Below are 27,031 nucleotides of genomic sequence, written 5' to 3' on the forward strand. Positions count from 1 at the left end.
ATGACTTTGAGTAGATAATGAAAGAAAATGCAAAATGCTAATGGATTCATGATGTGGTTTCATCTTAGCTTGGGCAAACCATGCAGTATTTAATATATAGTAGCAGAATATTTACTATTGAAGCTTGAAAAGATGTGAGTTCTTTGTGTGCAATCTTTCATTTATGCATGTGAGAGAGTTTTCTTTTTTTAATATTTTTACATTGTAGTACTTGTTTTCCTTGTTGGGGTGTTTGCTTATTTAATACATTCTGTCAAGGACAGAAATTACATGCTGGTTTTTTTTTTTTCCTCTTCTTTTTTTGGTGGTGGGGGTGGTTATGTCTACATGATGTTGCTTTTACAACACCAAAGACTTAATCATCCATTTCCTACATAAAAGGTAGCTACTTTTTTGCATGGACCTCAAGCATATTGTAGTATAGAGGTGGAATTTAAGGAAAGGTATTAAGCAGGCTGTGTTGTAGCTTATGAACAAGTAATAAATTGTATCATTTATCTTGAATGTATTATAGATAAGCTGCTATATAACGATTGCCACTTCAGATAGCTGTGAAATTAGGTGATTAACTAGTTGTTACTTAACCTTCTAATTTCTGTATAAGTCTAATTACATGAAACAGACGTTGGTGTTTTGATTTTTTACTTTGCTTTTCTGTTTGGAGTGTCACTGTAACTACTGTATTGTAAATGATGGAAAATAATTACAAATGTTAAAAAATATGAAACTTTATAACGTAAAAAAATAAATAAAATAAAATTTCAAAAAAAAAGTAAGAAAAATAAATAAAAAATAAAAATAAATAAAAAAGTAGCAAGAGAAAATTAAATTAAAAAAATAAAGAGTTAGCCAGGCAAAGAAACAACATACTAAAAGTATTGAGTCATGAAATAGAATATAAATACATACAGAAAACTATAATAAATTCTAACTGACTAGAGCAAAAGTGGGCACAATTTTTCAGTAAGGGACCAGATAGCAAATATTTTATGGTCACTTATCTCAATGGCTCAATTCTGCCACTGTAATATGAAAGCAGTCACAGACACTGAAGAATAAATGAGCATAGATGTGTTGCAATAAAGCTTTATTTATGAATAATGGCTTAAGTTTCATAATTTTCATGTGTCACTAAAAAAGGTAAGAACTATTCCTAGTTTATGAACCATACTAAAATGGATGACAGACCAGATTTTTTGGCCCACTGGCCATATTTTAGTGGCTCCTGAAGTAAAGGGTAAAACAGAAGGCACAAAACACCAAAAGATGAGGCTGGAGAATCTACATGATAGAGGGCCTTTGCTAGAGACAACAAGAAGCCAGGGAACAGGAGCGACATCTGTATGTCCACTACAGAGTATTCCCGCTAGGACAGAAGTGATGGATCTGAAGGACGCTGGATTGGAGACAATATAAAGACTATTCCTTCCCTTTCTTTCCATGAAGATATGACAGCTTCCAGAGCAGTCGTGGGAATAGGCTGAAGATAAGAGATTAGATATACACAAAGAAAATACCCCAGAAAAAGAATGGGGGAACAAGAATACTTCTTAGGTTCCTGGCTTGTGTGACTAGGCATAGAGCAGTATCATTAAGACCAGAAATGAAAGCAAAACAGGTTTCCTGTAAGGAAAGTAGTCACAGAGATGAGTTCAGTCTGGAGCAACAGACAGTTTGGGTGTGGAGTTGGTTGCATCATTGACCTCAATTCTTTATCCCCTCTCTCCATTCAAGTCCCTTTGCTGAGTAATTTCGCAATTCCTCCCACTTAATGGGGTACAGCATATTTCCCAGCACTTAGATTGGCCATATGACTAATGTGGCCAATATAATAAGCAAAAGTGACCGTTTTTCCATTCTAAGCTTAGGCCAAAAAGAAGATTCATATGTTTCTACTTTTATGTTTGTATTTCTGCCATTTTCATAAGAACATGCCCGGCTAGCCCAAAGGCAGGAGGAGAGATACATGAAACAAAGCTGCCTCCATAAAGCCCCAGGCTAGATTGGACAATTCTCAGCTGATCTGCAGACTCACAGAGGTGCAGCAAGCCCAGCCAAGGTCAGGAGATACACTCGTCCAAAGCTTTAATCAGCTGAGCCGTTGATGTGTGGGCAATGACAAATAACTCTTAATTGGTTTGATACATAACAAAAGCTAAGAAGGTGTTTACAAAATATCTAGCAAAATACGTTCAATGGGTAATTGCAGGTAAGACTCTGGAGCTAAGAAAAAGACTGGAAAAAAAATGACATCGCTAGAAATAATGTATTTCTCAGCATTAATTCAAATCACACATGTAATCCTTTAACCATAAAGTTTTAGTTAAATAATATTCTAGAAAAAGGTTTGGGTTCTGTGGTAGGCAGAATAATGGCTTTCCAAAAATGTTATATCTACATGGCAAAAAGGACTTTGCAGATGTGTTTAGGGCTAAAAACTTCGAGATTAGCTGGATAATCCAGGGAGTCCAATCTAATGATACAACTCCTTGAAAGCAGAGAAACTTTCCCCTTTCCCACCTCCATCTGACAGAGGTGGGAAATCACAAAAGAAATTTGTGCATGAAAGGGAATCTCCCATTCCTAGCTTTGCAGATGGAGGGAGGGGCCCTCAGCGGGGCTGGGGGGGGGGGCAGGGTAGCATTCAAACTAGAGAAATCACATTTTTTTTATATTTAGTAAAAGAACATGGAGGTCAATAAAAGGAAGAGCCTGGAGAGCATGTGTTTTTTGTTTTCTTTTTAAGTTGATTTATTTATTTTGAGAGAGAGAGAAAAGCAGAGAGACAGGGAGAGAGGGAATCCCAAGCAGGCTCTATGCTGCCAGTGCACTGGGGCCCAATCCCACAAACCACGTGACAACAACCTGAGCCAAGATCAAACGTCAGATATTTAACCAACTGAGCCACCCAGGCACCCCATGAGCACCTGTTTTAGTAATAAAATCTCCATCTAAAATAAACAAAAACAAATAAATGTCTTAGCTGTAACCTCTAGATTTACTTTACATAAAAGCTGATTTCACCAATAAATTTGTAATCATGGCTGAACCTGTGCATTTATTTCAATTGCAATTAAAATCAAATTCCCAAGGACTGAAATGTGATTTTTAAATTAATAAATATTTGCAAACCTCAAGAGAGGTCTGAAACATAAAAGAGACTGAGTTGAGAGTATACAGCGATTTACTTACACTTTTTTTAAAAACATTTTTTAATGTTTATTTTTGAGAGAGAGACAGAGTGAGAGCTGAAGAGGGGCAGAGAGAGAGAGGGAGATACAAAATCCAAAGCACACTCCAATTTATCAACAGAGAACTCTACACAGGGTCAAATTATGAACTGTGAGATCATGACCTGAGCCAAAGTCAGATGTTTAACCAATTGAGGCATGCCGGCCCCGTACTTATTTCTACCTTGATCCCTGTTTCACAAAATATTTGAGATGGTTCAGGAAAAATATTTTTAAGTTACAAATGGGAACACAGTTTTGTTTTGTTTTTTAATGTTCATTTATTTATTTTTGAGAGAGAAGACACGTGCATGAGCTGGAGAGGGGCAAAGAGAGAAAGAGAGAATCCCAAGGAGGCTCCACACTGACATCACAGAGCCCAATGTGGGGCTCAAATTCACAAACTGTGAGATCTTGACCTGAGCCAAAATCAAGAGTCAGATGATTAACTGACTGAGCCACCCAGATGCCCTTATGTTTTTTTTTAAGATTTATTTTTATTTTAGAGAACACGCAAGCATATGACAGGCACAGAGGGAGAGAGAAAGAATCATATTCTGAGCAGTAGTTGGACACAGGGCTCAATCCCACAACCCTGGGATCATGACCTGAACTGAAATCAAGAGCTGGATGCTCTGAGCTACCCAGGCACCCCAGAACACTGTTTCAATTAAATGGGGGGGGGGGGGCGAGGGGGAGGAGGGAAGCATAATATGTTATAACATAGGTCAAATAGTACTCTAAAAAAAAAACAGCTTTCTTGCAAAATTAAAAAAACCACATGATTGAACAAAATCTGTCAATAATTAATTTTTATAGACCAGCTGCCAATTTTCCATGACGCTTCAAAAAATGGCTATTTTTATTCATTAGAATCACACACGGAAGAACTCTGCTGTTCATGCAAATGTAAGGCCGTATCAAGAGAGCTTAAATACTATGATTCTTAGGGAATAAAAATAAATCATAATAAAAAGGTTTTTGTCAAGATGAGGGAGAAATACCTGGCAGTCGGAATCAAAGAGAATTTAGCTGCAGTTACCTTGGTAACTCAACCATATACATTAAATGAGTAATAACACACTACTCAGGTAATAACTCTCCCCCTGCCTCATCTGTCGCTTGACTCCGAGAGCATAAAAGAAAAAATAATTCTATGGTCATACTCAAACAAAATGAGAAAAAAATCAGTGCTGTAATACATCTGACTTTAAGACCTCTGAAGATCTGTGACCCCAATGACCCAAGTCCCTTCAAGGCTAAAAACCTTTACACTGAGGAACTGGGGGATGGGATTTGGGGGCATGGTGATACACAACCTCTGTCAAACTACACAGAACTAAACAAAACTAATGACAGAATGCCCAGGGCGTGTAATTATTAATGGAATGCAAACATCTGGCCATCTTATTTCTCAGTGTAATCCTGTAAATAAATTCATGATATCGCTGACACAGGTTTATTCATGAAACTAAATGCAGAAGTTCTGCTTATGCTTACTTACAATATGAAAGCCAAAAGAACAAAACCCAGTCAATAATAATATAAACAAATAAAAATTAAAAACTAAAAACTGGAGGGGTACCTGGATGACTTAGCTGGTTGGGCATCAAACTTCAGCTCAGGTCATGATCTCACAGTTTGTGACTTTGAGGCTCACGTCAGGCTCTGTGCTGACAGCTCAGAGCCTGGAGCCTGCTTTGGATTCTGTGTCTCCCTCTCTCTCTGCCCTTCCCCTGCTCATGCTCTGTCTCTATCTCTCAAGAATAAATAAACTTTAAAAATTTTTTAATAAAAATAAAAATAAAAACTGGAAAGAGTATTGGGGTACCTAGGTGGCTCAGTCGGTTAAGTGTCCGACTTCGGCTCAGGTCATGATCTCATGGTTTAGTTCATGGGTTCGAGCCCCATATCAGGCTTTGTGCTGAACTCTTGCTCAGAGTCTGGAGCCTGCTTTGGATTCTATGTCTCCTTGTCTCTCTCCTCCTCCTCCCCGGCTTGTGCTCTACTCTCAAAAATAAATAAATGTAATGTAAAAAAAAATTTTTTTAACTGGAAAGAGTAGTAATAATAAGAGAGTTGGATAAAATCATGGCTTTTCTTGAATGCATCACAAAGCTGAGATCACAGAGCAACCAAGTAGCCTTAAATCCAAGGATAATCAGCCCACATTCACCACGCCCACTCCTTATGCATACTCAGGACACTCTCACCCATGGCAGAGTATAGAAGAAGAAAAGCAGGTAAGAAAAAAAAAATCAGCTACAATTTTAGAATTACTAGAAACTCCCTGGGAAATCTACACACAAGGGGAGTTCACACTCAATTTATAGGCCCTTTCTACAGACCTCTACCAGATGTTCCTAGGAAAGACTGGAGCAGGCCAAGGCACTAGAAAGCCTTCCCCAGGTACAGAGTTAGGCACTGCTGCCAGACAGGCATGTAACCCTGGAAACATGTAGGGCACAGGTGTGTAGGGAGAAGAAAGAAGGAAAAAAACACTAAAACTTCTACCCTTGGGGTAGGTCAGGAAATAGTCCTGAGTGCAGTATCCTCACTAGGACAATAAACCTGGGGAAGGGCCTGGACACTGGCACAAGACCTGCAGTAAATAAATATCATGGGGAGAAGGGACAGAAATACTGAGAAAACCCCATCCCCAAGGTCCAGCCACACTGGATCTACTTAAGAAAGGTTGGATTTGGAAAACAGAAAATCCCTCCTGTACCCATCACCAGCCTAGCAGGCACTAATAAGCAACAGCAATCTATACTAGGGGAGGGGCAAGAGTATGAAGAGAGACACATACACCCCCCCACCAGAGGCACAGTTGGACAAGCAAGGCAGAAAACAGAGCATAAAACAGGAACGCTGAGAAAAACCTTCCAGCAACCCAGCCCCCACCTTAAGCACAAGGTAAAATACAGAAATTTGAAGCTGGTGGCAACCATAGCAACGACAAAACCAAACCCTAGCTCAGCTTCTGACTGGACTGATTCAACACTGTGACAAGAAGAGGCATGTGCATTCCCAGGCATAAATACTAGGTACTTCGGCTTCAACTGTTCTACACAAGGTGTTCAACAGGCAAAAAATTTTGAGATTCACGAAAAAAAAACCTATTATCAACAGAGAAACAGAACGAGAGTCAGAGATGATCATGTAGCCTTTTTTTATCAGGATCTGCCACTGGCAAACCAGGGATATATGCACATACATGGAGTGAAGAGATCCAAGATGACAAGAGAAGAGGGAAGCAAGCACAAGCCTCTCCACCCTGTTGCTGGTCCTGATTTTAAAAAATTGCCATACAAAAACTAGTTCTTAGTATACTATAAAATCAGTACCTTAAAAAATTAAAACCGCGACTAAACTTACAAATACTATGATTCTCATCAAGATACTGAATAACTCTCATTTGTCTGACATGAAAAAAATCATCTGCTTATAACTTGTCAGTTTTAAGTTGCACATTTCTCATGCTATAGTTTTTAGATGAGTGAAAACTTCTTTGAAAGTTGCACTGGAATAGAATATGGGGAAGACATAAAATGAAAAATTCCTATAGGATAAAAGCAAACATTTAAAGATAAAATATTCTAACTAATACCCCTAATAAATATTTTCAAAAAACAGAAAGACAAACAGCCCCAGAGAAAAATAAGCAAAATAGATAAATTAGAATACAATGAAGAAACACAAATAAAGACTGAGGATATCTAGAGTTGTTAGGAATGCAGGCACTCATTCACTGCTGGAGGGCTAGGGATATAAACAGGTAAAACCCAATATTCCTCCATCTTCTCAACAGGTAGTATGCACACTCAAAAGGAAGGCTCCTTTCTAGTTACGTTTCTGCCACCTCCCTCTTCATCCTATATTCAAGCTATAACAGACTGTATTCATCCATATTCACTTTCATGCTCCTGCACCACTGAAATACTTATCTCAACTCCCCTGCAAAATTCTTTCAGAACCCAGCTCAAATACTTCTTGCCATACCCTCTTCCACATAGAATTAATTTACCTTTCATCTGTGATCCCACAGAACTTGATCCATTTCTCTCCCATAGCAGTTAAAATAAAAGGTTATATATAGTGTAGATATATACTAATTTATTTTATATAAAGAGCTCCTACTAATCAATAAAGAATTGGAATAGGACATGAACAAAAATCCATAATAAAAAATATAAGTGGCTCTTTAACACATGAAAAGATATACAACCCCAATGATTATAAAGAAATATAAATTAAAACCTGATGATACTATTTGTTACCTCGCAAATTATTGGAGTTCAAAAATTTTAACTATACTGTATATGGAAAAACAAGCATTTTAATACTGTTTATTGGCAAGGACATAAATTGGCGATATCTCTATGAAGGCAATTTGGTATTACCTATCAAAATTATAAATGCACATATCTTTTGATTGAAAAATTCTATTTCTCAGAGTTTATACTACAAATGTATTCATAATCTTTGACAAGATCTTTGTACATGATTATTCACTGCAGGATCATTTGTAATAGCAAAAGATTAAAAAGATAAACATGCATCATAGGGGGAAAAAGGGAAATGTTTAAATAAATTATGCTATATTCACATGATAAAATGTTATATGCATATTCATTATAGCACTATTTTACAATAGCCAAAACATGGAAACAACCTAAGGGTCCAGATGAATGGATAAAGTAAACATGGCACATATATACAATGAAATATTATTCAGCCATAAGAATGAAATCTTGCCATTTGAGACAACATGGATGGACCTTCAGGGCATTATGCTAAGTGAAATAAGTCAGACAGAGAACAACAAACACCATACCATCTCACTTATACATGAAATCTTTAAAAAAAAAAAAATGAACTCACAAATGCAGAGAACCAACTGGTGGTTACCAAAGGCAAAGGTGGGGGTGGGGGCAGGTGAAATGGACCACGGTGCTCAAAGGTACAAACTTCCCATTATAAAATAAATACTCATGGAGATGTAATAAACAGCATGGTGACTATAGTTAGTAATACTGTACTGTCTGTCTGAAAATTGCTAAGAGGATAAATCTTCAGAAGCTCTCATCATAAGAAAAGAAAGTGTATAGTGATGGATATTAACTAGCCTTACTGATGTGGGGATTTCTCAAAATATACAAATATGACTCATTGTGTTGTCCACCTGACACTAAAATGTTATGTGCCAATTATATCTCAATTAAAAAAATAACTAGACAGTTCCATCTGAAACTATCTCCAAGATATATCGGGGGGGTTTTTAAGTTTATTTCTTTATTTTGAGAAAGAGAGAGCATGTGCAGAGGAACGACAGAGAGAGAGGCTCTCAAACAGGCTCTGTGCTGTTTAGTGTGGAGGAGCCCGATGTAGGTCTCAAACCCATGAACAGTGAGATCATGACCTGACCTGAAATCAGGAGTTGGATACTTAACCAAGTACCCAGGCACCCCCAAAATACATTGTTAAGTTAAAAGCAAGCAAGCAAGACACAGAACAAGGAATACAGTTAAATAAGAAACAATTCTGACATTAAATGTATGGGGTTTTTTTCCTACACTAAGCAATTATATGACATCAGCCAACTATCCAACAATTGAAGACAATTCTGTTACTCTCTACCTGGATTTTGCATCAAATCCCACAAGTGAAGTCCCACAAGACTGTCCCCCACTTCAGATGTCAATTGCAACTGAGGGCCTCTGGTATTTCTGGCCAAATGGCTAGAAGTCAAGGGGTCCTGTGTCCCCCTTCACAAACTTCATAATTTACTAGAATAAATCACAGAACTCAAAGAAACACCTAACATTTATCAATTTATTATACAATGAAAGATATGATAAAGGATACAGTCAAACAAGGACATAGGGGAGGGTCCAGAAGAGTCTGGTGTGCAAGAGTTTCTCCCCTCATTGGGTCTGGGTGGGTCACCCTTCTGCCACACGTATAAATCCAGAAACTCTTAGAACCCCATAGTACTGGGATTTTTATGGAGGCATAATCAATTATGAACTCAATCTCTAGTTTCTCTCCCTTCCCTGCATGATAGGTAGGGCTGAAAGACCCTAATCATGGCTTAGTCTTTCTGGTGACCAGCCCCCATCTAAGAGCCCACCAAGATTTGCCTTATTAGAACAAATGATGCTCCTATCACCTGGAAAATTACAAGGGTTTTTAGGAGCTCTGTTTCAGGCTCTGGGAGCAGAGACCAATATAAATATTACTTATCATGTCACAAAATCCAAGCTCCAACACTTACTAGCTCTGTGACCCTAGGCAAGTTACCTAATCTATAAGTCCCTGTTTTTCAACTCAAAAACAGAACATTATAACAACAGCTTGAACATAAAATAGCTGCGGAAAATGAATGAATGATTGAATGTCAGTGTTTAATATATATTAATTATTTCTATAATAAGTCATATTTTTCCTTTAGGACTATAAAAGGTCAAAGAAGCAGAGATGATAAACTTTCACAACTATATGTCCCTGTACATATTTATGGGACAAAGCATAGTGTTTTTTAATCAAAATTTTAAATGAAAGCAAACAAAATGAATCAAAAAATATATACTTACTTTGTAGCAACAGCAAAATATCTGCTGGGCACCCAAACATTTACAGAACAAGGATAAAGAGGTGTCTGATAAGCCAACTTGGAAAGACTATGCTTTTGATGATGTATCAAGACTTGAAAGAAAAAAAACATACATTAATCATTATATCCATAATTTTTACGTTCTTAATCAGTGTTTTCAAAAACAAAAAAATTCAACATTTTATGAGTCTCAACCATCTTTAAAAATGTAATAGTGGGGCGCCTCAGTAGCTCAGTTGGTTAAGCGCCTGACAATGCAATTCAGGTTCAACAGAGTATGTTATTAGCTCTGTTATTGTGGAATATATATCCTGAATTTCTTCATAATTTAACTTTTTTCCTTTTATATATGTAATACATTAACAGAGTTGGCCAGTGCACTTCTGAGGAGTAACAGCTAAGTGGAGAGAATCACCTTACCAGAGATCAACGTTGTTATGATGCTATGGTAATTAAGACATTTTGCTACAGGCACAGGTATAGAAAGACAAATTAATAAAATAAAAACAGCTCAGCAACAGACCCATTCACATGTGGATATCTGAAATATGACAAATGTTACTGTATTCCTCTGGGTGCGCACTAGAAGCCCAATGCGCTAGCCATTGCACCACAGAGCCTGCATGACAAATGTTATTGTAGATCACTGTGCAAAGAATTCAATTAAGTGGTTGTTAAGAAAAGAGATTATTCATAGGGAAAAGGATAGATTTAGATCCCTGTGTCATAATACATACACACACACACAAATCAAATCTGGATAGACTAAGGATTTACATTTGAATGGCAAAACTAAAAGCTTTCAGAATACAGGAAAGTATTTTTTGATCATTTGGGAGGGACCAATTTCACAAACAAGACACAAAAGCACTAGCCAAAAAGTGACTTATTAGTGTCAAGAGTATCTCTTTATTAAAAAAGTAAAAGACAAGCCAAAAATTGAGAGAATAGCAATATATATGACAAAGAATTAATATCCAGAATATGTAATATCAACCCAATTAAAAAATAAACAAAAGAGACTAACAGGCTTCTAACAGAAAAGGCAACCTAAATGATGCATAAATGCATGGAAAAATGCACAATCTCATTTGTAATCATGTAAATATTAATTTAAACCACAATAAAATACCATTTGACATTGCTATTTAAAGAGTGGTCAGTGGACCCGTAAATTAAAATTACACCAGCATGTAAATCAACCACATCCCTAAGTATTTTACTGTAGCTGACAATATTTTTTTCACAAGACTTCTTCAGTAAAGAAAACAGTGCTTTATTTAATTGTGGACAGTTAACAGTTTCTAGATGAGATCATTTAAGTAGCCATGCTTTCTATACATCAGACTGGCCAAACTTTTTTTAAAAGTCTGGGGGTGGGGGCGTCTGGGTGGCTCAGTCGGTTAAGCGTCAGGCTTCAGCTCAGGTCATGATATCACAATCCGTGGGTTCAAGCCCCGTGTCAGGCTCTGTGCTGACAGCTCAGAGCCTGGAGCCTGCTTCTGATTCTGCGTCTCCCTCTCTCTCTGATCCTCCCCCAGTCTTGCTCTGTGTCTCTCTCTCTCTCTCTCTCAAAAATAAACAAACATTTAAAAGAATTAAAAAAAAAAAAAAAAGAAAACCAGAAGGGATGAATTTCCAGAGTTCTTACAATCAGCAAGGTTTAACTTTTGGAACTTTAAATGAAATCTGCAAGCTCAAGGGACAGACATGTGGCAGAGCCAGGAGGGCAAAAGGAAACTGAGTCCTTGCCCTTAAAGAGACAGCATAACAAACAGCCCCACGGAGTCAGAGCACAGAAACAGCAGTTTGAACAATACCTTGGGTATATGAGAGGGAGATATGTTTATATAAATCTCAGTGTGTGCTGGAGAGCCAGGGATCCTTAGAGACTTCTGCAGGAACAAAATTGCTGATAAGCAATTTCCATGCCTCACCCCACTGCATAAACACACCAACGCCTTTGGGAACCAGCACAATGCCAACACTTGCTAACTGTGCACCCTGCCCCCAGTTCTCTTGCTGACATGCCCCTTCCAGCCATGCCTCCAATCCAGGTCTCCTCCCACAGCAGATTCACACAAATGTTGCTAAAACCATGCATCCCTGCCCCAGAGCACCTCCGTGGATCTGCTCCCTCCAACACAACCTGACTCAGGCCCTGGTTCTGGAGGTCCTGTCCTGCCAACTCAGACCTTGCTGGCACCAAGCACTCTGCCTCCATTTTCACCTGCAGTTAGACGCTCCTGGATCTCTGGCAAACACCTGACCTGACTTAATTTAAGCCCAAGGTGGCCCCACACTGGCCCACTAACACCACAGGGATCAGACCCTGCCCATAAAAGACAAAGAGAGCCACTGCAAATGACTGGACTGAAGGCAAAAATGGTTCATCCACAAGAGTAGGGCACATTCAACACTCACAGGAGACATGCCTGAAGTGCCAAGTTCTGGTGAATAGGGGACACTGACATTGCACTGCAGGGCACTACAGAACCTATTCCTCATAAGGCCCTACTTTATTTCTTGTTTTTTGTTTTTAATTTTTTTTTTACATTTATTTATTTTTGAGAGACAGAGAGACAGAGTGTGAACAGGGGAGGGGCAGAGAGAGAGAGGGAGACACAGAATCTGAAGCAGGCTCCAGGCTCTGAGCTAGCGGTCAGCACAGAGCCCAACATGTGGCTCAAACCCACTTCCGTGAGATCATGACCTGAGCCGAAGTTGGACACTCAATTGAGGCACCCAGGTGCGTCATAAGGCCCTACTTCCAAGAGCATGAGATATAGCTAACTTTTCCAACATGCAAAAATAGACACAGAGAGTTAGATAAAATGAGGAGATAGATGAGTATGTCCCAAATGAAAGAACAGGACAAGATCATAACAAGAGACCTAAACAAAATGGAAATAAGTAATATGCCTGATAGAAAATTAAGAAGAATTTTTAACATTTATTTTTGAGAGAGAGACAGAGTATGGGGTGGGGAGGGGCAGAATGAGAGGGAGACACAGAATCCAAAGCAGGCTTCAGGCTTTGAGCTGTTAGCACAGAGCCCAACGTGGGGCTCAAACTGACAGACCATGATATCATGACCAGAACCAAAGTCAGACACTTAACTAACTGAACCACCCAGGCACCCCAAGAATTTAAAGTAATGGCCATAAATATAACTCTTGGAAAAAGAGTAAAGAAACCTTTAACAGGGGTACTTGGTGGCTCAGTCAGTTGGGCGTCCGACTTCGGCTCAGGTCATGATCTCACACTTGGTGGGTTCGAGCCCTGCATCGGGCTCTGTGCTGACAGCTAGTTCAGAGCCTGGAGCCTGTCTTAGGATTCTGTATCTCCCTCTCTCTCTGACTCTCCCCTGCTCACGCTCTCTCTTTCTCTCAAAATTAAATAAAACATTTAAAAAATTAAGAAAAAATCTAGAATTCTTAATAATTTGCCTTTGAATAATTAATTGTGCTACTCCATGTTATTTGTTTCAGTGCTTCTGATAGTACTGAAATACAGTTCAAGATACTCTCTTAAATAAGTTATGTCCAGCTGGGAAATCTATCTTAACACTGAGTGTTGGACATTGGCCTTCATAAAAAAAAAAAAAAAAACAAAAAAAAAACAAAAACCTTTAACAAAGAGATAGAAACAAAAAACAAAAAAAACACAGATGAAAAATTCAATAACTGAAATTAAAAATACACTGGATGGAAAACATTAGTGACCTGGAGGACAGAATAATGGAAAGCAATAAAGCTAAACAAGAGAAAAAAAATAATAATAAATATGAAAGTAGACTTAGGGAACTCGCAATAGCATCAAGTGTAATAACAGTCATTATAGGAATCCCAGATGAAGAGAAAGAAAAGGGGGTAGAAATTTACTTGAAGAAATAATAGCTGAAAAATTGTAAATCTGGGGGGGGAAAAAAAACCAAAAATCCAGATCCAGGAGGTACAGAGATCCCCAAACAAAATCAAACCAAGAGGTCCACATCAAGACCAACTAAAATGGCAAAAAACAGTTATTAAGAAAAAAATTTTAAAGCAACAAAAGAGGAAGGGAGGTGGTGGTAATGAAGGAGGGCACTTGTGGGGAAGAGCATTGGGTGTTATATGGAAACCAATTTGACAATAAACTACTTAAAGCAACAAAAGAAAAGTTACATCCAAGGGAAACTCCATAAGACTATCAGCAGATTTTTCAGCACAAACCTTGCAGGTCAGAAGGGAGGGCTAGATATACTCAAAGTGCTGGGGGGGAGGGGAGGGAAAAAAAAAACTGTGCAGCCAAGAATACTGTATCCTGCAAAGTTATCTTTCAAAACAGAGGGAGACAGTTTCCCAAACAAAAATTAAAGGAAGTCATGACCAGTAAATCATCCTTATAAGAATGTTAAAGGGGACTCTTTGAGTGGAAGAAAAAGACCATAAGTAGGAGTCAGAAAAGTAGGAAACACAAAAGCAGTAAAACTAAGTTCACCTATAAAAATCAGAGAAGGGATTCACAAAATAAAAGCATGTAAAGTAGGGCATCATATATCTATAAATCGTGAGGAGAGGAATAAAGAATGGGTTGTAATTAAGCAATAATCAAATTAATTTAGACTGCTGTATGCATAAGATGTTGTATGTAAACCCAATGGAAAACCACAAATAAAAAATCAGTAATAAATATGCAAAAATAAAGAGAAAGGAATCCAAGTAAATCACTAAAGAAAGCCAACAAACTTTGAGAGAAGCAAAAAACAATTCCTAAAAGAACCATAAAACAAGTAACAAAATGGCAATAAGTACATACCTATCAACAATTACTCTGAATACATGGAATACACACTCCAGTCAAAAGACAGAGCAACAAAATGGATAAAAAAGCAACATCCATAAATATGCAGCTATAAGAGACTCATTTCAGACCTAAAGATGTGCAGATTGGGGTGCCATATCTGGCCTAATCAGAACATGAGACTCTCAATCTCAGGGTCATGTGTTCACACCCCACACTGGGGTAGGGTTTACTTACCAAAACAAAAGGCACAAGCAGATTGAAAATGAAGGGATGGAAAAGCACTTATCATGCAAATGGAAGTGAAAAGAAAGCCAAGGTAGCAATACTTACATTGGACAAAATTAACTTTAAAACAAGGACTGTAACAAGAAAGAAAGACCCTGTATAATAATAAAGGGGAAAACAGAACAAGAAGATATAACAGTTGTAAATATTCATGCAACAAGCACCCAATACATAAAGCTGATAATAACAAACACAAAAGGAGTAATAAACAGTAATAATAATAGTAGAGGACTTTAACACCTCACTTACATCAATGAATATAGATCATCCAAACAGAACATCAAGGATATCGTGGTTTTAAATAACACATTGGACAAGATGTATCTAACAATATATTCAGAACATGGAACATTCTACAGAATAAGTCACATAGTAGGCCACAAAAAGTCTCAACAAATTCAAAAAGATCAAAGTCATACCATGCATCTTTTCTGACCACAACACTATGAAACTAGAAATCAACCACAAGAAAAAATCTGGAAAAACAAATACATAAAGGTTAAATAACACACTACTAAACAATGAACGGGTCAACCAAGAAATCAAAAAAATACATGCACACAAATGGAAAAGAAAACACAAAGGTCCAAAATCTCTGGGAGGCAGCAAAAGCTGTTCTAACAGTAAAGATTATATCAATACAAGTCTATCTCAAGAAGCAAGAAAAATCTCAAATAAACAACCTAACCATATACCTAAAGGAGCTAGAGAAAGAAGAACAAACAAAACCCCAAAACAGCAAAAGAAATAAAATAATAAAGACAAAGCAGAATTAATGGAAAAACCAACCAATAGATCAATGAAACCAGAAGGTGATTCTCTGAAAGATTAACAAAATTGATAAACCTGGAGCCAGACTCATCAGGGAGAGAGAGAAAACTCAAACAAAATTAGAAATGAAAGTGGAGAAATGGCAACTGACACCACAGAAATACAAAGGATTATGAGAGTGCAATAGAAAACCATATGCCAACAAATTGGACTATCTAGAAAAATGGGTAAATTCCTAGAAACATAGAATCTACCAAAACTGAAGGAGAAAGAAACAGAAAATAAACAGATTACCAGCAATGACACTGAATCAGTAATGAAAATCCCAACCAAAAAACAAAAGTCCAGGACCCAATGGCTTCACAGATAAATTCTACCAAACTTTTAAAGAAGATTTACCTATTCTTCTCAAACTATTCCAAAAATTGAAAAGGAAGGAAAGCTTCCAAATTAATTCTATGAGGCTAGCATCACCCTGATGTTGAAATGAGATAAAGACACTACCAAAAAAAGGGAACTAAAGGTTAATATTCCTGATGAACATAGATGCAAAAATCTTCAACGAAACATTAGTAAAATAAATCCAACAATACATTAAAAAAACTCATTTACCATGATCAAGTGGGATTTACAAGGGTAAATGTGATGCAAGGGTAGTTCAATGTTCTCAAATCAATCAATATGACAGCACATCAATAAGAGGGGATAAAAAACATAGTATCCTTTCAACAGACAAAGAAAAAGCATTTGACAAAGTACAACATCCTGTCAAGATAAAAGCCCTCCACAAAGAAGGTTTAGAGAGAACATACCACAACATAATAAATGTCATATATGAAAAACCCATAGCTAACATCTCCCTCAATGGGGAAAAAACAGAGAGCTTTCCCCCGTAAGGTCAGGAAAAAGACAAGGATGTCCACTCTCACCACTTTTATTCAACATAGTACTGGAAGTCCTGGTTACAGCAGACAACAGTAAGAAATAAAAGGATCCAAATCAATAAGGAAGAAGTCAAACTTCCACTATTTGCAGATGATGGGACACTTTATACAGACAACCCAAAAGACTCCACTAAAAAACTACTATAGCAGATAATGAATTCAGTAAGGTCACAGGACAGAAATCCACTGCATGTCTATACATTAATAATGAAGTAGCAGAAAGAGAAGTTAAGAAAACAGTCCTATTTACAATGGCAACAAAAAAATAATAAAATAAGTAAGAATAAATTTAACCAAAGAGGTGAAACACCTATAGTCTAAAAACTATAAAACATTGATGAAAGAAACTGAAGAGGACAAAAACAAATAGAAACATATTCCATGTTCATGGATTGGAAGAACAAATGTTTTTAAAATGTCCTTACTATGACAAGCAACCTACAGACTTAATGCAGTCCCTATCAAAATACCAAAAGCATTTTTCACAAAATTAGAACAAATAATTCTAAAATTTGTATGGAACCACAAAAGACCCTGAATAGCCAAAGCAATCTTGAAAAAGAAAAACAAAACTAGAGGTATCACACTCCAAAATTTCAAATTATACTACAAATCTGCAATAATCAAAACTGTGGTACTGGATGAATCTTGATTGCGGGTTCATGAGTTCAAGCCTCACATTGGACATGGAAGCCTACTTAAAAAAATAATAAAGGGGTACCTGAGTGGCTCAGTAAGCTGAGCGTCCAACTCTTGATTTCAGTTCAGGTCACGATTCCAGGGTTATGGGATCGAGCTCCACATAGGACCCTGCACTGAGCATGGAGGATGCTCTCTCTCCCCCTCTGTCCCTTTGCCCCTCTCTGCCCCACTCAAATAAAATTTAAAAAAAAGAAAAGAAATGAAATATTACTCAGCCATAAAGAATGAAATCTTGCCATTTGCAACAACATGGATGGATCTAGAAATTATAATGGTGGGGCTCCTGAGTGGCTCAGTCGGTTAGACAGCAGACTCGATTTCAGCTCAGGTCATGATCTCAGTTTGTGAGATCAAACCCCACATGGGGTTCTACACTGCTAGGTGTGTGGAGCCTGCTTCTGATTCTCTCCCTCTCTTTCTCTCTACCCCTCCCCTGCTCGTGCTTGCTTTCTCTCAAAATAAATAAATAAACTTTTTAAAAAGGTAAAAAATAGAAATTATTATGGCATGTGAAGTCAGTCAGAGAAAGACCAATACCATACAATTTCACCCATATGTGAAATTTAAGACACAAAACAAACGAAGAAGAGATAAACCTAAAAATCAGACTCTTAACTACAGAGAAGAAACTAGTGGTTACCAGGTGGGAGGTAGGAGGGGGCATGGGTGATATAGGTGAAGGGGAGGGATTAAGAGCACACTTATCATGATGAGCACTGAGCAATGTATAGAATTGCTGACTCACTATATCATACACCTGAAACTAATATAACACCATATGCCAACTATACAGGAATTAAAATAGATCATCATCATCATCATCATCCTAACATTTTTATAATGGTAAAACTGCAGAAAAGAACCCAAACATTTATCTACAGTAGAATGGATAAGTAAGTTGTGGTATATTCCTATAATGGAAAGCTAGAGAAGTATAAAAATAACTAAACAATATGTTATATGGATCAATTTCACAAACACAATTTTGAACAAGATGCAGGGGCATCTGGGTGGCTCAGTCAGTTGAGCATCTCACTTCAGCTCAGGTCATGATCTCTTACTTTTTGAGTTCGCACCCTATGTGGGGCTCTGTGCTGACAGCTTGGAGCCTGAAGCCTGCTTCAGATTCTGTGTCTCCTCTCTGCCTCTCACCTGCTCACACTGTATGTGTCTCTCCCTATCTCTCAAAAATAAATAAACATTCAAAAAATATTTTCTTTAATCACACATGACAGGGATGCCTGGATGGCTCAGTCAGTTGAGTGTCTGACCTCAGCTCAGGTGACAATTTCGCTGTTCATGAATTCGAGCCCCATATCAAGCTCACTGCTATCAGAGTGGAAGCTGTTTTGGATCCTCTGTCCAAAGCTACGTGTGCTCGTTCTCTCTCTCTCTCTTTCTCTCAAAAATAAATTTTAAAAATATCACACATTGGTAAATGAAGGAACAGCAATCATCCATTCAAGGTTTGGCAGACACTTCCAAACAATAATTCTAATTGTACTAAACAAGAACCCAATAACCCTGGCAGGATCCACAAAATAATAATCCTCTTGAATACATCAACTGCAACCTACTATAAAACAATCTACCACTACTATTTGGAATACCAATTCATGACCACCAGATGTTTAAGCTTTTCAACAGAAATATAGGAAACTGTAACTGCCTAATAAAAACCAAATTGCAAAAATACCACTACAGTTGACCCTGGAATGTCAGTTTAAACTATGTGCATCCACTTATTCAGATTTTCAGTAAATACGGTACAGTACTGTAAATGTATTTTCTCTTCCTCATGATTTTCTTAACATTTTTTTCTAGCTTACTTTATTGAATACAATATACATATTGTATGATGTATATATATATTGTATATGAATACATATAACATACAAAATCTGTATTGATCAACTGTCATCAGTAAGGCTTCCAGTCAACATTAGGCTATTAGCGGTTCCATTACTGAGTTACATTGGGGGGAGGGGGGTGACAGTACTTGTCATACTTCAAATACACTGGCCTCCTTTCATTTTTTTAAATTTTTTTAAGGTTCATTTATTTTTTGAGACAGAGACAGACAGAGAGTGAGCAGGAAGGGGCAGAGAGACAGGGAGCCACAGATTCCGAAGCAGGCTCCAGGCTCTGAGCTGTCAGCACAGAGCCCAACATGGGGCTTGAACTCACAAACCAGATCATGACCTGAGCTGAAGTCAGATGCTTAACCAACTGAGCCACCCAGGCGCTCACTCCTTTCAGTTTCTTAAACATACTGTTTTTTTTTAAGTACTTTAGTACTTTGAAATATAAAATTAATCTTCCCTTCATCTGTAACATTCTTCCCTACCACCCTCCATTCCCCTTTCCATAGCTAATTCCTAAATATCCCATGATCTTTCAGAGATCTTTCAGGGACTCTCTTAAATTACTTTTTCATAAAAGTCTTCCCTGAAGACTCAGAATACACTAACTAGGTCTGTCACATATACTCTTACAGTACCATGTATTTTTTCCCTCACATCACTTAGAACAATTGTAATTAAAGAAAATAATTAACCAATTAATGTCTGCTCCTCATAAATGATAAGCATCATGGGGGGGTGTATAGCTTATCCACTATTCTGTCCCTATCACATAGCACAGCATTTGCTTAAACACACACACATACACACACACACACACACACACACACTCTCACACACTAAACATTTGTTGAGTAAAAGAAGTAAATTTGAGCAAATGAAAGCAAAAAGTGGGTTTAAATTACTTTAAATATTATTCATTACAACACCTGGAAATGGAGTGGCATTTTGTTGAAGATCCACTGATATTTTCATTTATTCGACAATGACTATGCCAACAAAATGTGTGTTAGCACTGCCTTAAGCATTTAGTGAACAAAACAGAGAAAAATTCCTGTCCTCATGGAGCTTATATCCCAATGGGGGGAGATAATACTAATAAACACAAAATGGTAGTGATGGGGTAAGGGGTACCCAGCTGGTAAAAGGGATTGAGTCAAGGGGACAGTGGGTTCCAATTTTAAGGTAGACCTATCAAAAAGGTGACATGTGAGCAAAGACTTGAAAGAAATGAGAAAATTACTCACACAAATATCTAGAAAAAGTGATCAAGACTCACCCCAGCTGGGAGGAAAAGCTCTCCCAAGGCAGAAATGTTCTTGGGGGTTGATGAGGAAACGAGGAAGCTAGTGTAGCAAGACCACACTGAGTGAGGGCGGAGGGTAGCCATGAGGAGGTCAGAGAGGTAAGCTGAAGAAGTAGGGGTGGGGCTAGGCGGGCACAAGATGATGTGGAAGACCCTCAGCCAATGCTATCCAAAGGAAGAATAATGTAAACTACATGTCTAATTTTAAATTTTCCAGTAGCCACAATAAAAAAGGTAAAAAAGAAACCAGTCAAATGATTAAAAATTAATGTATTTTATTATAGCTAATACCACAAAATATTATTTCAACATGTTATCAGTATAAAACTCCACATATTTTACTTTTTTGGTAATAAGTCCTCAAAGTCTAATGTGTATTTGACACATTCAACTCAGATTAGCCACATCTGAAGTGCTCAATAGTGGATAACAACATGGACAGAACAACTATAGGTCATTCTAAGGACTTTAGATTTAGAAAAATGGGGAGGGTTTGTAGAATTTCGAGCATAAGAGAAATATGATATAAGTTCTTATACAACCAATTTCACTACTTGTTGAGAATATAGAGAAATCCAGGTGAGGAATGGTAATAGCATGCAAGGTAATTGGCAATAGCATAGTGACAAGTTAGATTTTGGATTTTGAGGGTAAAACTAACAAGATTTTTCAACTATTTAATCTGAAGTATGGGGAAAGGGGGGAATTGAGGATATTCTGAGGTTTTGGCCCAGACAACTGAAACAATGAAGTTATTATCAAATGAGATGAGAAAGACCGCAGGCTATGATGAGTTTGATTTTAGACAAGTGTTAAATGCTAATGAGATATACACGTGGAGATATAGAACTGGCAGATGAGTTGAAAAATCTAAAGTTCAGGGGATGTCCCAACTGTAGATACAAATTTGAGAACCATTAGCTAAAGGTAACAAATATAAATTGAGAGCCATTAAGATACAGACAATAGTCAAAGCCAGGAGACTTACATGAAATCACTCGAGGACTGAATAAGACCTGAAGATGAGAGATGGGATCCTGGCCCCTGAGACATTCCAAGGTAAGAGGAGGAGGAACCAGCACAGTAATATGAGAAATGACAAGTGAGAAAAAAAATTATGAGAGTGAGGAATCCTAGAAGCCAACAGAAGAAAATGTGCCAGAAAATAACATTTAGTTCTCCTTTTGGCTTGTCTAATGTAAGATCATTTCTGCCATACAAAGAAGACAATACTATTAGTCTCTTCTGCTTACTTAGTAGTTATCAGGAGCTGTCGTGATCTCTTGCCACCACTCTTTTAAGCAACAACTATCCCAAATAGAGAATGCTGGCCTTGACACTAAACATTCCTGTAAGAAGCTCAAAAAAAAACCTAGGATGCAATTAAAAAAAAAAAAATCACTGGCCTATGAGTGAAGCTTCAGTTCTTCCCCTGACACTGACTAGTTATGTGACCTGCCATATACTTTAACAGGATGTTTCTTCCTCTGTAAAATAAGAATGCTGCTGGCTGCTGCCTCCACCTAAATAGCTACCTTAATTAAATAACAAAAAGTATCGGTGCCTCAAAAATGCAAAACAAAAGTTAAAAAGCACTGTACAAAAAAAAAAAAGGTATTGTATTAAAAAAAGCCCTGTCCTCGTAGACAATAAACTGGAGCTTACTAAGTGCTGAAAAGAGCTGCTACCAAGAAGTACTACACAATTTGTTTCCGAATGATAAATGTTGATGCAGATTAGGCAAGGTCTGGACGTTAAAGACTCGCCTGCAACAATGTACAACAAAGTGCCAAAAGCACCACTGAGTATTTTGTAAAGTGTTGAAGTTTACAGCTGTAGGTCACTCAAATATATCACCTCTTCCATACCAGAACTCACGTATCAAACTCCTTTCCCGCGCAGCGCACACTCCCAGTAAAGCAGGCACAACCGTGTCTTGGCCCGGTCCCTACAGGTAACTCGAGGTGTGGAGGAGCAGGGTACATCCCCCCACCCACTCCACCCTTATGGTGGACGGCTCCAGAAAGGAGTGAAACCTCTGATAAGGTCGCTTTTAAGTAGTAGTAACCCTCCGGAGGGCTTAGAACCCAAAAACAGCAGGCAGCTTCTCGAACCCCAGTGCAGACCCGTACCTAGGAGAGTCCAGCGTACAACTGGCGACTCCACGCCAGAACTATCCCACCCCCGGCCCCAAGCGCAGACAACTCCTTGCTTTACCTCTACCGAGGCATCTTACGGTCGCCGCCATGTCGACGATTCCGGATTGTGTGGACTAAATCGGTCCCACGCTTCAACTTGGAAGAGATTTAAAAAGGGTTCCTCTCCGGAATTGGCCGAGGGGGAAAGATTAGAAAGAGCAAGAGGAAAAGGGGCGGGAACCAAAACAGGTTCTCAAGGCTGCCGGAAGGGCGAACAACGCCTGTGCCCCGTGGCGGTGTTGCACTCAGTCTCCCGTGCTAGGACACTGTGTTTCGTGGTTCCGGGACAGCAGCTTAAACCATCTTCCGAGAAATCTCTCCCTCGTCAAAAATGCGGTCATGTTGGCGTTGCCCTATTTTATTCCTTTTACTTTTCCCTTTGATTCTGCAAATGAACTCGGAATGATAATTTTAATATATTGTGAGAGTACCCAGGAAAGCATGAAAAACAAAATCTGAAGGATCTCACCAGCTTCCATCGTCCCATTTTCCAGCCTGTAAACTTTAAAATTCGCCAGGCTTTCCACAACCACCCAAGGCGGGTGTCCCACTCGCTAACTTTCTTTTAATCTCAACTCAAGATCAACATGGGTTTAACTTAATCTTAACATTAATCAGCTCTACATTTTCCTTCTGCTGGCAAGCGGGGACATTAGAATCAATTGAATAATACTTGAAATTTTTATATAACACTTCTAGTTTTAGAATAGCAGGTCTGGGACCTACGCACAGGTTATTACCACTGGAAAAAAAAAATCAGTATCCTTTCCATAACGTCACAGCTGCTGCTGATCAGATTATATCACTTCCCAGTTTAATTTAAAACCACACACACACACACACACACACACACACACACACACACACACACACGAGCTCCTCCCCTCTGGCCTCTGCTTATCTCCCCAGCCTCAACTGGCTGCCAACATCCTTCTTCCACTTCAAACACACATATACACACACACACTTCATTCCTTCTCTCTGTAGAATGAATATTTTGCACCAACTCCCTAGATAAGTTTTTTTTAAACATTCTGGCTCAAGCTTTACTCACTGATCAAGCCTCCCTCTTCCCTGAGTTATGGCCATCTCTTCCCGGTTTTGAACATTACCCAGGGATATCTGCTTTTGTGTGTTTAAAGTTTTATTGAGGGGTGCCTGGGTATCTCAATCAGTCGAGTGCCGGACTTTGGCTCAGGTCATGATTTCACGGTTCATGGGTTCAAGACCCACACTGGGCTTCATGCTGACAGCACAGAGCCTGTTTTGTAATCTCTGTCTTGCTCTCTCACGCGCGCTCTCTCTCTCAAAAATAAATAAACATTAAAAAATAAAGTTTTATTGATATATATTCATATACCATAAAATTCACCAATCTAAATTGTACAATTCAATGGTTTTCGGTAACCATTACTACAATAGGTCTTTTCCCACCAATCTGTGCTATTTGTGGGCAGAAATCATATCTTATTCATTATTATAACTTCAAAGCATTACAGTACTGTGAAAAGCGAGATGATTCATTTTCAGAAATATGAAATAAAAGCTGTGCTGTCTAGTTAGCACTATGTTTACAACCTATCAGAAATATGTACAACCCCCTCCTTCAACAATGGAGTCCCAAACCCTTGGACCCATCACTTCCTCTCCATGTTTTGGGCTTTGCAATGAGCATGCACCAAAGAACTGAAGTCTGCAGCACCTCAAGGTATGTACATTTGTTCCAATCAAACTACTTGTTGCCTTTACATGAGCATAGGCGACTTCTGGGTAAGGCTATAACCTCTCTGGAGTACTCAGCCAATGAGGATTCAGGGGAGGGTCTTGCACACTAGGAGAGAAATTGTATGCTGTAACTGCTCCATGCGTGCCTGTCCATCAGACACCCACTCTTGCAAGAATGTTGATTAAAACCTCACTTTACTGTGCTCTCAGCCTTCACATTCCTTGTTTGATTGGGTCAGTGGACTTATTTCTCACAAATACCTGGCACATAATAAGCCTTAATAAATGTTTCATAGCAAATGAATATATACCTGCATGGATTAGTGACTCCATTAGAAGGCCAAGCCTGCAAATTAACTTGCTTCCATGAAGCTGCCCACAAGAAGTTGGACTGAATCAAAGTAGGAATTTTCCAGATGCTTTATTTTATATTTATATATTTATATATGAAGGATAGGATTTCTAATTTATTTCCCTCTCTTATTAATGCCTATGCTGTTGCTTCAAAGGTTCTACACCTATTTATGATTGTTACACACACAAAAAAAACAAAAAGTCAGGGCTCCTGAGTGGCTCAGTTGGTTATGTGTCCAACTCTTGATTTGGCTCAGGTCATGATCTCATGGTTCACAGGTTCAAGCCCTGCATCAGGTTCTGCACTGGCAGAGCCTTGCTTGTGCTCTCTCTCTTTGAAAAAAATCCCCCAAAAAAGAAAAGAAAAAAATCCCAAGAACTTGAATCCACCTTTATAACATCCTTTCATTTCTCCCTCCTTCTTTTCTTTTCTCCTTTCTTTTCACAAATATGTTACTTTTTGCCATGTGTCAAGCAGTGTGCTTGGCTATGCACAGATGTGGCAAACAAAACCAACACAGCTGTTAATCTAATGATCCTTAAAACTTAAGTTTTTAATGTTTATTTTTGAAAGAGAGCATGAGCAGGAGAGGGGCAGATTGGGAGGGGGACAGAGGCTCCAAAGTGGGTTCTGCACTGACATCAGTGAGCCAGAGGCAGGTCTCAGACCCACCAACTGTGAGATCATGACCTGACCTGAAGTCAAATGCTCAACTAGCTGAGCCATCCAGACTCCCCCAAAATTAATTTCATTTGAGGATAAATTCAAGAGTTGTGGCAAGCTCACCAAATCCATTTCCAGATAAAACACTTAGATTAAAAATGCTTTTCCTTAGCCTCTACAACTCCCCTTTTCCATAACTAGGACCAGGTGGCCTCCATCTGTGCACTTCTTAATGTCTCCTGTTATAAAAAGATAATTTAAACACCCAATATTGGGACTCAGAGTAACATGTAGTCTGCTTGTAGTAGTAGCCTTATTAAAGCAGTGTCCTGTAGAAGTGCAACATATCCAACTGCCTGCTTTGACCACCAGACCTTGATGACACTAGTCAGATGCGATCTAAAGTCCAGTTGTACATAACAGTACATAAAGAGGCTATTTAGCTTGAGACTTCCTAAAAACTACAAAAATCAACACTCTGAAATGGGAACTTGGAGCCTCTAAATATTCAGTAGGTAATAAGGCTCTCACTGAAGAGGGGCAGTAGAGCTTTGGTTAAGCAATGGTGCTCTGTAGCCAAACTTTTTGGATATGAATCTCAGTATCAACACTTACCAGCTAGGTGACCTGGGGCAGGTTGCTCTACCTCTTTGGGTCTCAGTTTCCTGGTTTATGGGGCTGATGAGATAGTTTATTGAGGTACTTACTATAGTACTTGGCACAGAGTAAACACTCATTAAATGTTACAACTTGTCATTAGTAAGGAATCAGTGAGAGCTCTTAACCAGAAAGGCAAAATGAATAAGCTATCCTAGTATCTTTTCTTCCATTATCTGGTTATTTCTTAATGTGATACATGCTGTTTGTGTCCCTACATGTGCTAGGATGTCGTGCTCTCTATTTCAGAGCGTTTACTAGTATTTGCAGAAAGTCTTCAGGCTAGGTTTATGCACTTCCTCAAATTCACTCTAAAGGCAATTTTTCCCAGTTGATCTCTAGGAAGGTTTATATGCTCCAGGAGTCTTGGCAACATGCCAGCTGCCTGCCTGATTGGCTAACTTCCCTGGGAAAAGCTTCTAAATATTTGCCTAGCCCTGTAGCTTCTTCAACCATCTTTCAGTTGTGCTGGAAACTCCTCTACAAGAAGAGTCACTTCCCATTTTGGGTTCAAGTTGAAAATGAATTTTCTTATTGGGTAAAAACAAGGAACTCCATGACATTTCCTACTTCAATAGTATGCATCAGAATCACCGAGAAGGCTTATTAGAACAGATTACTGGGCTCTACCCCCCAGAGTTTCTGACCCAGTGAGTTTCTGATCCATGGGCATGGACCATGAATTTGTATTTATAATAGGTTCTCAGGGGAACTGAGAACTGGTATACTGCTCCAGAGACCACACTTTAAAAAAACACTCCCTATGTAATACCATGAAAGATTTGCATCCATACTTATCATTAACTTAGGAAGGAGTTGTTTTGTTTAATAATTTTTGTACTCAATGTAATACAGGCAATAAAACTATTAATACCCATGTGTAGTATATCTCTAGGACTAGAATCTGCCCACTCTTATCTTCTCCTCTA

General features: G+C 38.4%; 1 protein-coding gene across 2 annotated transcripts in view; it reads right to left on the bottom strand.

The window, feature by feature from the left end:
• The window catches only part of MRPL1 (mitochondrial ribosomal protein L1), a 97,217-nt gene extending 74,308 nt beyond the window's left edge, over positions 1–22,909 (bottom strand). Inside the window, exons 1-2 of one of the 2 annotated variants that reach the window (XR_003910698.1) lie at positions 22,722–22,909; positions 9,827–9,938 (exon numbers count right to left, since the gene is read on the bottom strand). Coding sequence is in view for 1 of the 2 variants with exons in the window: in XM_029944445.1 (XP_029800305.1) it covers positions 9,827–9,938; positions 22,722–22,752 (143 nt within the window). In the remaining variant the exon portion in view is untranslated. The remainder of the gene's footprint in view (positions 1–9,826; positions 9,939–22,721) is intronic. The other variant, XM_029944445.1, reaches the window with a different exon arrangement.
• Positions 22,910–27,031: the final 4,122 nt, after the last annotated feature.

This window comes from Suricata suricatta, chromosome 1 (assembly GCF_006229205.1).
Source record: "Suricata suricatta isolate VVHF042 chromosome 1, meerkat_22Aug2017_6uvM2_HiC, whole genome shotgun sequence".
NCBI classification, from domain to species: domain Eukaryota; kingdom Metazoa; phylum Chordata; class Mammalia; order Carnivora; family Herpestidae; genus Suricata; species Suricata suricatta.